General features: G+C 40.4%; 1 protein-coding gene across 3 annotated transcripts in view; it reads right to left on the reverse strand.

Annotated features, from left to right (window-relative positions):
• LOC121574649 overlaps positions 1 to 2,259 on the reverse strand; it is a 44,578-nt gene extending 42,319 nt beyond the window's left edge. For 2 of the 3 annotated variants that reach the window (XM_045222990.1, XM_045222988.1), the window contains exons 1-3: positions 2,220 to 2,259; positions 1,797 to 1,868; positions 1,538 to 1,585 (exon numbers count right to left, since the gene is read on the reverse strand). In XM_045222990.1, coding sequence (XP_045078925.1) covers positions 1,538 to 1,585; positions 1,797 to 1,809 — 61 coding nt within the window. In that variant the 5' untranslated portion in view covers positions 1,810 to 1,868; positions 2,220 to 2,259. The remainder of the gene's footprint in view (positions 1 to 1,537; positions 1,586 to 1,796; positions 1,869 to 2,219) is intronic. The other variant, XM_045222989.1, reaches the window with a different exon arrangement.
• Positions 2,260 to 14,586: the final 12,327 nt, after the last annotated feature.

Genomic DNA, 14,586 nt, shown 5'->3' on the forward strand with positions numbered 1-14,586 from the left:
ATGCAGAATCAGAAGTACTCACTGGTCCTCCTGCAGAGACAGACAGCTGTCAATCCCATCAGGAACATGCCAACTCCAGAAGCCATACCCACTGCTGCCTGCCATAATTGCACAGCTGTTTGGTGACATGATGACATCAGGAGAGGTCATTAGCTCTTAATCCCAATGTAAATACTTAAATGGGATTACTAAATAAGGATACTTATTATTTGACAGTTTGAATTCACATCACTGTCTGTGGTGCTTTGACCTAGTGTGCTAATTTGTGATGTTTTTTGTTTTATTTAACAAAAACCTGGGAAAGATAAAGGTAGTCTATTTGTTTTTAGTTTTGCTAACTAAAGATGACCAACACACCTGATGTAAGAGAAGACAAATTATGAGAAGAAAAATTTACATTTGTTTAATATCTAAGAAAAGTACAACAACTTAGAGTGAATGTACACGTAGCTATAAATAGGTTTATGAGTAAACCAGTTGGAGCTTTAGTGAATTAGAGTGAACAAAAATGAAATAGCAAACTAAGCGATACTTACTAGTTGGTCTCACTGTGATGTCAGGGGTCAAAGTAGAAGTAACAGTCAAACCTGCTGGAAAGTAATACAAGTTATTTCTGTATCTGATTACACAAGACGAAAGGTATTCATTATTTCTGAGTCAGTAGAACACAACTGAGTCAGTAGAAAGATTACATGTTCACAATTTCATAATTTGTTAAAACCTTGACTGAATGTACAATTGGAAACAGTATTTGAACTCCCACCCCAGAAGCCACACTCACTACTGCCTGCCATAATTGCACTGCTGTTTGGTGACATTGGGAAGGTCATTAGCTTGTATCTCAGGGTCAATACTACATCTCAAGATTTTATCTCAGAAAATGTGGCATTAAATTGTGAGGTTGCAGGTATCAGTTGTCTTATTTGTGTAAAAAAAGACAGTTAGAGAAGGACACATACCTGGAACGCTTTCTTGACTGTTTGAATTCATAACAATGTAATAATAATAATAACATGCCATTTAGCAGACGCTTTTATCCAAAGCGACTTACAGTCATGTGTGCATACATTTTTACATATGGGTGGTCCCGGGGATCGAACCCACTACCCTGGCGTTACAAGCGCCATGCTCTACCAATTGAGCTACAGAGGACCACATTGAGCTACAGAGGACCACAATGTCTGTGGAGCTTTGACATAATGTGCACATGGAAGAGAGATACCTTTTATTAACAATTAACATACTACACACACAACTTATTACACACTAAACAAAAATCTAGTGGCCATACTTACCTTTACTTGGAGTGTCAGTGGTCAAAGTAGAACTAACAGCCGAACCTGGTGTAAGGAAACTCATTCTAATTATAAAAATATATAGTATCTAAATGGGTTGATTTAATTAATCAAGTATCAACCTCTTTTTTTGTAATGAAGCAAATTTGTAAGGAAACCCCCCCTGAAAAAACCTGAAGAAAATAAAGCAATTCCATTTGTTTCGGTTCTATCTGCTAACTAGATAAAGATGACCAACACACCTGATGTAGGATTCAGTGCTGTACTGGGGGTCAAAGGAGAAGTCAAATCTGGTGAGAAGAGAACTCGTATTACACAAGAAAGTCATTAATTAAGCAAAAAGAGAGAAGTACACTACACATTACCTAAAAATAAGATGGACTAAAATTACACACATCTGGACTGAAATTACAATCAGCTATGAATAGGTCTATCAGTAAAACGGTCGGCGCTATAGTGAATTAATGTGAACAGAAAAATGTAAACTGCAAACTAAGTTACATTTAGGGGGCATTTTGGTAGTTGGTCTCACTGGGGTGTTGGTGGTCAAATTAGAACTAACAGTCGAACCTGCTGGGAAGCAATGCAAGACAAGTTAATTGTGTATCTGATTACACAAGAATTAAGATATTCATCAGTTAGTAAACAACACAACTCAGTCAATAGAAAGATGACACGTTCACAATAGCATAATGTGGCACATTATTGTTAAAACCCAGACTTTTCACTGAATGTACAATAGGAAACAGTATTTCAAAGAAGGTCCCTTAGCGGATCAATACACCTGTTGTAGGACTCACTGTCATTCTGAGGGGCAAAGTAGAACCAGGGCCTTTCTTACTGCTGTAACGAGCTTTGCTATAAAATAACAGCAGCACCACAAAGTACAATTAAAGAAAGAAACAAAACAAATGTGTAGCCTACCTGCTGGAAAGGGTATAGTTGTTGGATCACTAATGTGAACTCCCACATGGGGATTAAAATGTGGTATTTAGTTTGTGGGTCAGAATGAATATAGTAATACTAAGAAGATGCTAAAATCAAAGTGAGTCAGATCATGAAGACCTGCAGCACTGATAGATTTGTTTAGATAATGACTCACCTGGAAAGCTGTACCCATCACTGTGTGGAGAGAGAGAGTTAGGTCCTGAGCTCACTCTGTAGTCACAGCTCACCTCCTTACGCCTCACTGACTTTAGACTTCTGATAAGATCGCTCTCAGTTAAAATGAATCTATAGAACCACTGTTTGGGATCTTTTTTTTTTTTCTTCCAGATCTTTTTTGTCAATAGTAGCTGACTCTCCTCTCCAACATACAGGTTACAGGTGGTTTCATTACCAGCAGGTCCAGGAATCAAACAGATGATGATGAAATCCTCCTTGTCATGATTGGTAGTAATCACTGGTTTCTGAACTGTGAAGTAGAACACACTTCTATGCATATCATTCTGTATATTATATTGTATAAGTTCCATTTTCACAACAAAAGCTACAATGCAGATTTTCATTCAAATTATGGATCTATAGTTTCTATAACAATTAGAAAATGTAAAAGTGACACTTTTTTTTTCCTAATAATAAGGCAACATTCAAATTAAACTGTTCATACTGACAAATAATATAAATTGATATTGGTGTGATGTTATTAATTAATAGATTGGCTTACGCTACTCATGTGGTACACAGCGAGGGAGAGCTGTGACAAACTGGTCTGGACAGGGGATCGTTGTTAGAGCAGTATTCGCACAGAAGATGGCTTGAGCTTTGATTGATTCTCTCAAAGTTTTTTTCCCCTAGTGGGTTGAGACATCTTCTTGTTTGGATTTGTAAATCCAACAGTTGTATTGGAACGGGGCAGTGCTCAGGGGCTGTGTGTGACTGTCCATGTGGGTGTTTGAGTGAGAAAGACGCATCGTCCCGACAACATCAAACTAGCCTTTCTGTCAGAAGGACTTTGAACTAGGTGTCAGCCAGACCAATTAATTAATTAATTACTCCCTTACCTGTAAAGTTGAATCGATCACTGTGTGGAGAGAGAGAGAGTGATCCTGTGTTCTCTCTGTAGTCACAGCTCACATCTCTCCTCTCCTGCAGACGACTGAACAGATCATTCTTAGACACACTGAAGCTACAGATTATTCTCATGGATGACTTCCACGTCTTCCTATTGGACTGAGCCTCTTTGTAAGCCTGAGGCTGGTCTCCAGTGTACAGGTTACAGCTACTACCATCACTGACAGACTCAGGAAGGACACAAATAATGGTGATGTCATGAGAAGATTCGTCATTGATATCAATGTCTGGTTTCTGTAGTTCACCTGTGAGGAGAAAACAACTATAATGATGATAGCATACATTGTTTAATTTTATATAATGCCAACATGATGATATAATGATTGATTTTATATCTGATTACAGTAAGTCAAACTTACAGTATTAATTTGAACAGTAATCTCTTACCAACAATAGTGACAGAAGCAGTGTCACTGTACATTGATGGATAGTGAGTCTCTACAGTGTAGAAACATCTCACTTTGACCTCAGCAGGTGAACTTTGACCTGCCCACTTCGCCAGCTCAGTCCCTGTGAGAGTCTGCCGACAGTGTGAGGGTTTAGGATCTCTCTCTTCCATGCAGAAGTAACAGTGAGACACATAGAGAGATGGAGGAGTTTCACAACTCAGCTGAACTGAGTCTCTCTCTCTTTGATGACTGCAGGCCTCACTGTCAGACTGGGAGGAGGAAGGTCTGTGAGATCAGAGGGATGATGGAGTGTGTCACTTGTCATTTAATTGTACATTCATTGTCAGTGTTTAAGTACTCATAGATATTGTAGTACTTGATATACGTTTGAAAAAGTAAAACAATTAAGTCACTGTTGTCTATTAGATGCTAACAGTGCATCTACAATTATGTATTTTAGGTTAACAAGATAACTTTGATTGATTGATGGTAATAGTACTTAGTAAAAATAGTTAGGCAAAAAAAAAAGTACATTATTCCAGTTTTAAACACTCATATGACCTTGGTATTTTGGCCCATTCCTCCATGCAGATCTCCTCTAGAGCAGTGATGTTTTGGGGCTGTCGCTGGGCAACACGGACTTTCAACTCCATCCAAAGATTTTCTATGGGGTTGAGATCTGGAGACTGGCTAGGCCACTCCAGGACCTTGAAATGCTTCTTACGAAGCCACTCCTTCGTTGCCCGGGCGTGTGTTTGGGATCATTCTCATGCTGAAAGACCCAGCCACGTTTCATCTTCAATGCCCTTGCTGATGGAAGGAGGTTTTCACTCAAAATCTCACGATACATGGCCCCATTCATTCTTTCCTTTACACGGATCAGTCGTCCTGGTCCCTTTGCAGAAAAAACAGCCCCAATGCATGATGTTTCCACCCCCATGCTTCACAGTAGGTATGGTGTTCTTTGGATGCAACTCAGCATTCTTTGTCCTCCAAACACGATGAGTTGAGTTTTTACCAAAAAGTTATATTTTGGTTTAATCTGACCATATGACATTCTCCCAATCCTCTTCTGGATCATCCAAATGCACTCTAGCAAACTTCAGACGGGCCTGGACATGTACTGGCTTAAGCAGGGGGACACGTCTGGCACTGCAGGATTTGAGTCCCTGGCGGCGTAGTGTGTTACTGATGGTAGGCTTTGTTACTTTGGTCCCAGCTCTCTGCAGGTCATTCACTAGGTCCCCCGTGTGGTTCTGGGATTTTTGCTCACCGTTCTTGTGATCATTTTGACCCCACGGGGTGAGATCTTGCGTGGAGCCCCAGATCGAGGGAGATTATCAGTGGTCTTGTATGTCTTCCATTTCCTAATAATTGCTCCCACAGTTGATTTCTTCAAACCAAGCTGCTTACCTATTGCAGATTCAGTCTTCCCAGCCTGGTGCAGGTCTACAATTTTGTTTCTGGTGTCCTTTGACAGCTCTTTGGTCTTGGCCATAGTGGAGTTTGGAGTGTGACTGTTTGAGGTTGTGGACAGGTGTCTTTTATACTGATAACAAGTTCAAACAGGTGCCATTAATACAGGTAACGAGTGGAGGACAGAGGAGCCTCTTAAAGAAGAAGTTACAGGTCTGTGAGAGCCAGAAATCTTGCTAGTTTGTAGGTGACCAAATACTTATTTTCCACCATAATTTGCAAATAAATTCATTAAAAATCCTACATGTGATTTTCAGCCTTTTTTTTTCTCAATTTCTCTGTAATAGTTGACGTGTACCTAGGCCTCTCTCATCTTTTTAAGTGGGAGAACTTGCACAATTGGTGGCTGACTAAATACTTTTTTTCCCCACTGTACAGATCATATAGCCCATCAAGTGGATCTGTACTGGAAAAAGGAACACAACCAGAAAGAACAGGACCAAGAAACTCTCAGAAAACTCAATCAAATACAACTGGTGGAGAATAAGAAGGAGAAGAAACAGGCTTTGGTTATGCAGAATCAGTGTTCACCAAATCAACAATCACTGCCACAGCTTCAACCGAACCAACTCCAACCGCAATTGTACCAGCCACCACTAGTGGGACCAGTTGTTTCATATCCACAGCCAGTTTCTGGACAGACACAGAATTGGAGAGGAAGAGGACGAGAAGGCTTAGGAAGAGGAAGAGGAGGAAGATTGAATCTCAATCTTCAGAAGTGTGTTATAATTGTGGACAGGTTGGTCACTTTGCCCGTGAGTGTAATGGGCCAGGAGGAAACACCAGAGGGAATTTCAGAGGAAGATACAGGGGCCAGTCAAGATCATCTGGAGGACCGGTGAACCCTTATAGGGGCCCGGAGCAAGAATTCTAGAGGTGCCCAGAAGATCCGAAAGGGGGATGTCAGCTGGTAGCGTCAGGACCGGAAAAAGATCCAACAATTGAGGTGAAAGTAAACAACCGACCATTGGAGGTGATGGCGGATAGCGGAGCTGCTTTCACCTGTGTTCGGCCTAAAAATGCTACACATCTCCCTATGTCCAATCAACAAATTAGGACAATCGGATTTGAGGGAGTGAAACAGCTGATTCCTCTTACAGAACCAATTGAGCTCTGCTATAAAAATCAGAAAATTACAATACCCATACTGGTATCAGAACATACACCTATTGCATTGTTGGGAAGAGATGCATTGTGTAGATTGAACTGTACAATAAAATGTACGCCAGACGGCTGTCTGGTAGAAGTGCCAAAAGAAAAGGTTTACCAATTGTTGATGACGACAGAGATGGATTCTTCTTCAGTATTTTGGATTGGAAATCTCAGTGCAGATTTTTTGAAGCAGGCTAAGATATGGGAGAAATTAATTGTGGCAAACATGCCAGGTGCGAGGCTTCCAGAATATCCATTTCATTGTACGCTCAAGTATTTGAATGCTGCCCAATCGAACTCAGAGGAATGGTTGAGTCATCAACCAAAGAAAGTTCAACTCAGCTCATGTTGCATAATTTTAGGACCACAAGGAGCAGCTATGAAGATAAACATAGACGATTATCTGGATAAAGAATTTGAGATTGAGAAGAGTGTGCCACATGTGACCTTGTTGGTTTCTGAAGGCTATGAGCAGAAGCAAATAGGAGAAATGATGACAGAAGCAGAGAAAGCTGTTTTTGTACCGATGAAAGATAATTTGGCGATTTGGAGGAGTGAAGATCAGCGATTTCTCAAAATCATGATTTCGGCTCAAGGACAAGGACAGCCACAAGCTGTACGGATGACACATGAATCTATTTGCAGTGCGAAGATGGATTCAGACCCTATGAAAGAGGAGATGTTGCAACAAGTTCCAGAATGCTTGTGGTCTCATCACAGTACCGATATTGGACTTGTGAAATCAGCCCAACCGGTGAAAGTTGAACTTCGACCAGGAGCCAGACTTCCTTGGAAGAATCAGTATCCATTGAAAGATGAAGCAATCCAAGGGATTGAACCACAAATTGAAGGATTTTGTTATCGTGTGGGAGATAAATTGTGTGCTGGCTATACAGTAGTTAAAGCCCAAGGAACTGGATTTGTTGTTGAAAATGCTGAAGTAATACCACAGCCTGCGTCTGCACAACTTGCTGAACTTGTGGGGCTAACAGAAGCGTGTTTGTTAGCAGAAGGAAAACGAGTGACAATATATACTGATTCTGCATATGCACATAGTGTATGTCATTTGTTTGGAGCAGTGTGGAAAGGTCGAGGGTTTAAGAAAACGGATGGTTCTCCAATACAACATCATGCGCAAATAATGAAATTGTTGCATGTTATGATGAAGCCTAAAGAGATAGCGATAGCTAAGTGTGCAGCTCATAAAACCGATGTGTCAAAAGTCACACAAGGGAACAAAGCTGCTGATGAAGCTGCAAAAGCCGTCACAGGAGCGGACAAATTGGGCAAAGTTTTTCTGGTCACTCATGGAGTGGACTTGGAAGACAAAATTACGCTTAAGGATGTGATTTTGATGTAGGAAGCTGCTTCTACGATCGACAAACAGTTATGGCTAGACCGAGGTGCCGTCAAAGATGCTACTGGTCTTTGGAGAAACCATGAGGGGTTGATAGTAGCGCCTCTAGACCTATTAGGTCTGATGATTCAGGAAGCACATGGGTTGATTATAAAAAAAAAATAATTGGAGGGAAAAAAAAAAATCCGACCAAAATGTTAGGAAAACTAGTGTTGAAGTAACTGTAGAAAATGTTGAATATCTGATTGTGTGATAATTTTTCACGTCTTTACATATTATTGTGATATTTAGTATTTTCTTATGAATCAAAGGGGGGAAATGGAATGTGATTCATTTTATATATCATTTTATATATCATTCTTATATAATTTTTGATATTGATGTTTTAATTTGCATGTGTTGTTTTGCAAAAGATACTGGTTGGTGTTTACTTTTCTTCCAGAAGTATATGGGGAATGTGTAGAGTGGGATTCAAATACTCAAACATGGACAATATGAATGGACTGGAGGAAGTGGAACAAGGAAGGTGTGGAAATGTTCAGATTCCATCATCGACGTTGCATTGAAAGTCGACACTGCTGAGGAGATGCAGTGTAGTGGACTACATTCCAGTGTCTGCAATGATATATAGACATATTTGCATGTGTAATACATAATTTGTGTCATATTCTTTCTGTATAAATTTTTTGAAGAATGATGTTTTCTGTTGTTGGGTACATGTGGGGACCTCAGATGTTTTTGTTTTTTTCGTGGATGCTTAGGGATATTGGGACAGAGAGAATCCACAGGAGGGTCCGATGGGTCGACCAGCCTGAATGTGGACATTTTTGATTGTATTTTGTTTTCTGAGGTTTTCATGTGTATTCAATTGCATCATAGCTTAAAATGCATTGATAAATATTTATAAATTGATCTGGAGTACTTAGGTGGTCACCTGGGGCAGAGGGAATTTTCCTGTCTTGATTGATTGATGGATATTTGGAATGAAAGCTGCCAGATAGGTTTTTCGCTCTCACACTCCATAAAAATGTGTTTACCCTCCATGAAAATGTGTCTACATAAACATTTATTTACTCTCCATAAATGTTTTGTATTGCTAAAGTTACTCAAGAAGAAAAATTGTTATTTGTCATAATCCAATTAATTAGTCTCGAAGGGGGGAAATATGTAGTATCTGAACAGTTTATAATTTTGGTTGATGTTTGCAAATGGTGTGATAGATGAATTTTACTCTGCTTTGCTGAAACATCTGGAAAGCATTACTACAGGGGCCCCCTGAAACAGAGGAGACTTGGATATGTGGAAGCCAGGGATTGGTCTATCAAAATCCACCCATATTATGTTACATAGGATTAAATACCATGGTTGGAACAAAGGACGGGGAGAATAATCATTTTTAGATTGGGTTAGTTGTTTTCCGGATTTCTGCAGAAATCTGTAAATTGACACTGGAACCTTTGATATAATAAACCTTTATAATCAAGTACAGTGTCCGCGGATTTCTTGTCTACACAGCATATCAGCATCGTTGTCTCAACACCACAATGGTAATAATATTGAGTAAATATAGTAAAAAGGAAAATCATTCGAGTTTTAAACACTCATAATGACCTTGGCCTTCGATGTTTTGGAAGGTGACTGGAAATAACAAAATAGGTCTTGATCAGGAAAATGTGCCATTCTAAAAAATTTTATAAACATAAGAGACAGGAACACTTTGCACAAGTTGGTAAAGTATCATATACTCCAATGGATTCATGGGCATGTCGTCAAGCAGTAGTCATTCTTATCTGAACAAAATATAATGGTAGAGAAAAATAAATCAATAAGATGATCAATGGAATAAGACACACTTATTACAGCCATGAGATTCAGAAATAATAAAGAGTTCCTAAAGTAGTAACACAACACTTTTATCACACCTGGAAAAGCTTGACCTGCCCAAGACAGCAGCTCTGTTCCTGTGAGTGTCTGTGTACATGATGAGCCTGGAAGATTAAATCACCCCTCTTTATAGAAGTCTCTCTCTCTGATGACTCCAGAATTCACTTTCAGCTGAGAAGGGTTTGTGAAAATAGAATTGAGCGGTTAGTATTTTGTGGTTTTGAGAAGTTTACTGACAACCTAATCCCTCCTTGTTATTTCAGACATTCTCGGTTAACCCAGAACTAAAGTATTTCGTAATTGGTCAGATGCTTGACTACGTTCTGTGTCCATATGTGTTAAGAGAAGAGAACAGAACGAGAATCGGAACCGGAACAAAGAGCTCCACCCTTTGTCTTTACAAGTTACAGGCAAGTCTATGGGCCAAATATCCCCTCCCCTTTTTCTACTTATCCAGAGTCAGATGAACTCATGGATTCCATGTTCTATGTCTCTGCATGCAGTTTGAAGTAATTTGCTAACTAGCATTAGCGCAATTGGTAACTAGCGTTAGCACTAGCAATCACTTTCAAATCAAATCAAATCAAATTTTATTGGCCACATGCGCCGAATACAACAGGTGCAGACATTACGGTGAAATGCTTACTTACAGCCCTTAACCAACAGTGCATTTATTTTTTTTTAAAAAAGTAAAAATAAAACAACAACAAAAAAAGTGTTGAGAAAAAAAAGAGCAGAAGTAAAATATAATAACAGTAGGGAGGCTATATATACAGGGGGGTACCGGTGCAGAGTCAATGTGCAACCGGCTAGTTGAGGTTAGTTGAAGTAATATGTACATGTGGGTAGAGTTAAAGTGACTATGCATAAATAATTAACAGAGTAGCAGCAGCGTAAAAGGATGGGGTGGGGGGGCAGTGCAAATAGTCTGGGTAGCCATGATTAGCTGTTCAGGAGTCTTATGGCTTGGGGGTAGAAGCTGTTGAGAATTCTTTTGGACCTAGACTTGGCACTCCGGTACCGCTTGCCGTGCGGTAGCAGAGAGAACAGTCTATGACTATGGTGGCTGGAGTCTTTGACAATTTTGAGGGCCTTCCTCTGACACCGCCTGGTATAGAGGTCCTGGATGGCAGGAAGCTTGGCCCCAGTGATGTACTGGGCCGTACGCACTACCCTCTGTAGTGCCTTGCGGTCGGAGGCCAAGCAGTTGCCATACCAGGCGGTGATGCAACCAGTCAGGATGCTCTCGATGGTGCAGCTGTATAATTTTTTGAGGATCTGAGGACCCATGCCAAATCTTTTCAGTCTCCTGAGGGGAAATAGGCTTTGTCGTGCCCTCTTCACGACTGTCTTGGTGTGTTTGGACCATGATAGTTCGTTGGTGATGTGGACACCAAGGAACTTGAAGCTCTCAACCTGTTCCACTACAGCCCCGTCGATGAGAATGGGGGCGTGCTACCTTGCGAAACTACCTTCAACTTCCTTCAAAATCCACGGCGAGACATAAAAATGGTTTCCATGAGTTCATCTGAATCTGGCTAAGTAGATAAAGGCATTAATTGCCAAAATCTCTCACTATCCCTTTAAGGATCTTGAGTACATTACCTCATGTAGCGACAGTATGGGAAATTAAGGAGATACTATATTCCTTAATTGCTTCATGTAATAGCTTGTGACATCAAACAGTATGATAAAATATCCCAAGAGGAACATGGTAATGATGGCACAACAGTACATTGTTTCCAACCATTCAAATAGTCTTCTTACCATGAATTTTGACTGTAGAAGGCTCACTGTATATGGATCTAAACTGCTAACCTTTAGCACTGTACTGCCGTTGTATTTTGACCTCAGCAGGTTAACTTTGAACTGTCCATCTGAGCAGCTGAGCACCTGTGAGTGTATGTCTATAGAGTGAAGCTAGAGTAAATTCACTCTTCTTACTATGTAGAAGACACACTGAGCTACAGAGACAGATGAAGGAGTCTGACACCTCAGCTGAACTGAGTCTCTTTCTCTGATGACTGTAGAACTCACTGTCAGACTGTGCTGAGGAAGGTCTGTGAGATCAGAAGAAAATAATATTTCACAGTTCGGCAACGTGTTAAATTGTCTAAGTCTTATGTTCCCTTCGTCAATATTATTGCACCCACAAACAGAGAACACAGAGACAGTGAATGACATCTCCATATTAAGTTAACTATCCTTTCACTAAACAGATGACAGTGACTGACTAAAATATTGTTAGCACATTTCATTTAATGGGGTAACTAAAATCGTTAAAATTGAAAAACTACTGTAAAACTAAAGTGTGTGGACATCTTCCTATATCACCCTTAACAATGTTATCTCACTAACCTTGAGCTTGGAGAGATGAAACAGCATCTAGCAATGAGAAAAAGTAAAATGAGCATCTTACTCATTCTGGGAGAAAAAAACATCCTTCAAATTTCTTTGTGTGTCTTCTGTTGTCCATTTACAGTGCATTTATACAGACGCAGTATATTAGTAAAATGGAGACTGTTCATTAGCAGTAACAACTCATTCACACAGTACATAATGACTTACATTACACAGGCTGATAATCTACCATGAATTACATTACCATGAATGCACATTTGTACAGCATAGTCAACCAACCGGCAGGTTCGTTTTCTTAGGTGACGAGAGGTGGCTATAATACTGTAGTAGAGGTATCATAGCTATGATTGATAGTGAAAGAATGCATGTGCTCTCAGTTCTTCATGTGTAGTTTATAACCGGACATACAATACTATTTACATAGAGACCAGCCCGCATACAAGTCTGAAAGAAAGTCACCTTTATTGAATGAATATAAACAAGCTGGCCAACACTCAATAGTAATATTCTGATACAGCACATACAATAGCAAACGTCTGGGGCACTGGAGACAGCCTCCTACAGTAGGTTTTAAAAACACCAAGCATGACACACAGTATCCATGCTGAACAGAACACTCTCTCTCGTTCTCTCAGGGGGTTTCCTGCAACAGAGGGTTTTGATTCTCTCTCACTCTTTCTTTATCTCTTACACATACACATGCACGCGCACACATACAGTACACACACACACACACACACACACACGTATGCATGCGCACACACACACACCTTTTCTCACAGATTTACACCCGCAACACCCCAAAAACATGCCGCCTCTCTCATAACAGGCTGTCTACTAGGGGGGCAGGATAGGTGAGGAGACACACACCACTCTCAAACACAACATCACACTGTCACGATGCAGAGGCAATTCATGTATGAGGACTGGAGCATCATGGGAAATAAGCCCACGTTCATACAAGTAATCATTCAGCATGCTGGACACACATTTAACTTCTTTAAATCTTTACTGTACAGCAGAAAACATTTACTTATACAAATAGTACAGTCCCAAACTGACATATTCAATAAGCCAAATCAATAAAAAAAATGTAATCAAGAATAACTTAAATACAAAAAATGAACGAAATTGTTAAGTAAAAAAAAGTAAAATAATTCTGGCATTGGTCACAGTGTTTTGTTTGATCCAAAGGTTTGCATTTTCAACATCATACAATAAATCAAATGCAGCTTCTCATACTCTGAATCAGAAGGTATTTTACTCTTTTGATCGCTATTGGTGATGTCTGTTGGCCTTCAACTCCTGGGTCGTGTTCATTAGGCACCAAACAGAAGAAAAATGGACTGAAACAGGGAAGGACTACCTGGACATTCTCATTTTCCATTGCAAAACGTTTTAAAACGTTGCGTGCCCTAATGAACACAACCCTGGTGTATGTTAACTGATAGCCTATTGATGAATCCTTAACTGTTTGATTGCACATCAAGATCTCACTCTGCATAGAGGATAGGAGATTCTCCCCAAACTTCTCACTCTCAGTTGGCACATTACGTAAAAATCTGCATGCATCGGCACAATGAAGTGTTCCACGTTTTCTACCATGTTCTATATACCAGGTGCTGTATATTCGCTTCTCATGGTAGGAGAACCCCCTACTTCAAGTATTCAGCAGTAAATTACCTGAAAAGTTAGGATTCTGAATCCGTTCCCCATGATGGTAAAGTGAGAGGTTCTTCGCGCTTCTGTCCGTGTGCCCTTCTGGATTGCCTTTCCTTTTACAGATCATTAGTACCAATCTCTGACATTGAAAACACAAACACAACATCCACACAATGTATTTTTTTTCTTCAATTTCATTTAATCCAAACTGGTGATTGTTGGTCAATGGGAGGAGGAGTTGGGAGACGCCTGTCCTGTCTGTATTCTGTGTAGAAGCTGACAGACATATGGACACAGAGGTGACGATCGTATAGGGATCACTTCTGTTTGGATCCCGTTGGAGGATGGGGCACTTTTCTACAACAGTCACGATATCAGCCACGAGGAGGGACAAACACACACACAGGCACCATGGAGGACGGAGGGGGGCAGGTGGGGGTGGTGGTGGTGGGGGGGGGGGGGGTGTAACAGTCTTGGTTGTTTTCCCACTAGAAGGGTTTGTGTGGTTTTCTACACACTCAACTGTCACGGTCACGTATGTCACCACATCTGGGTACACCAGGACAACGACATTAACAACGACAACAAACAAACACACAACACAGAGACTGGCTGGACAATGCATCTACAATGACGGAGTCACTCCAAACCTCCACTTTAATGAAGGCAGTCCTCCTCACTCATAAGTGCAAGTTTCTGTCCGCTGTGCTGCAGAAAATAATCTCTTTGCTACTTTAGTGAGCTGCAAAAATAGGATGTCTTCGCCTCTCTGCAGAGAGAATACGCGCGTTTGTGTGTATGTGAGAGAGTCTCAAAATAGATTGCTCACACTGCAACAGGAATGTAACATTAGCTCTTCTAAATGAGAATGGAATCATTTTCTCACTCCTTTACTTTGGGCTGTGTCTCAAGATTTCTTAGGCCAGAATATCCTTTG

The sequence above is a fragment of the Coregonus clupeaformis genome, chromosome 10 (genome assembly GCF_020615455.1).
Source record: "Coregonus clupeaformis isolate EN_2021a chromosome 10, ASM2061545v1, whole genome shotgun sequence".
In the NCBI taxonomy this organism is placed as follows: domain Eukaryota; kingdom Metazoa; phylum Chordata; class Actinopteri; order Salmoniformes; family Salmonidae; genus Coregonus; species Coregonus clupeaformis.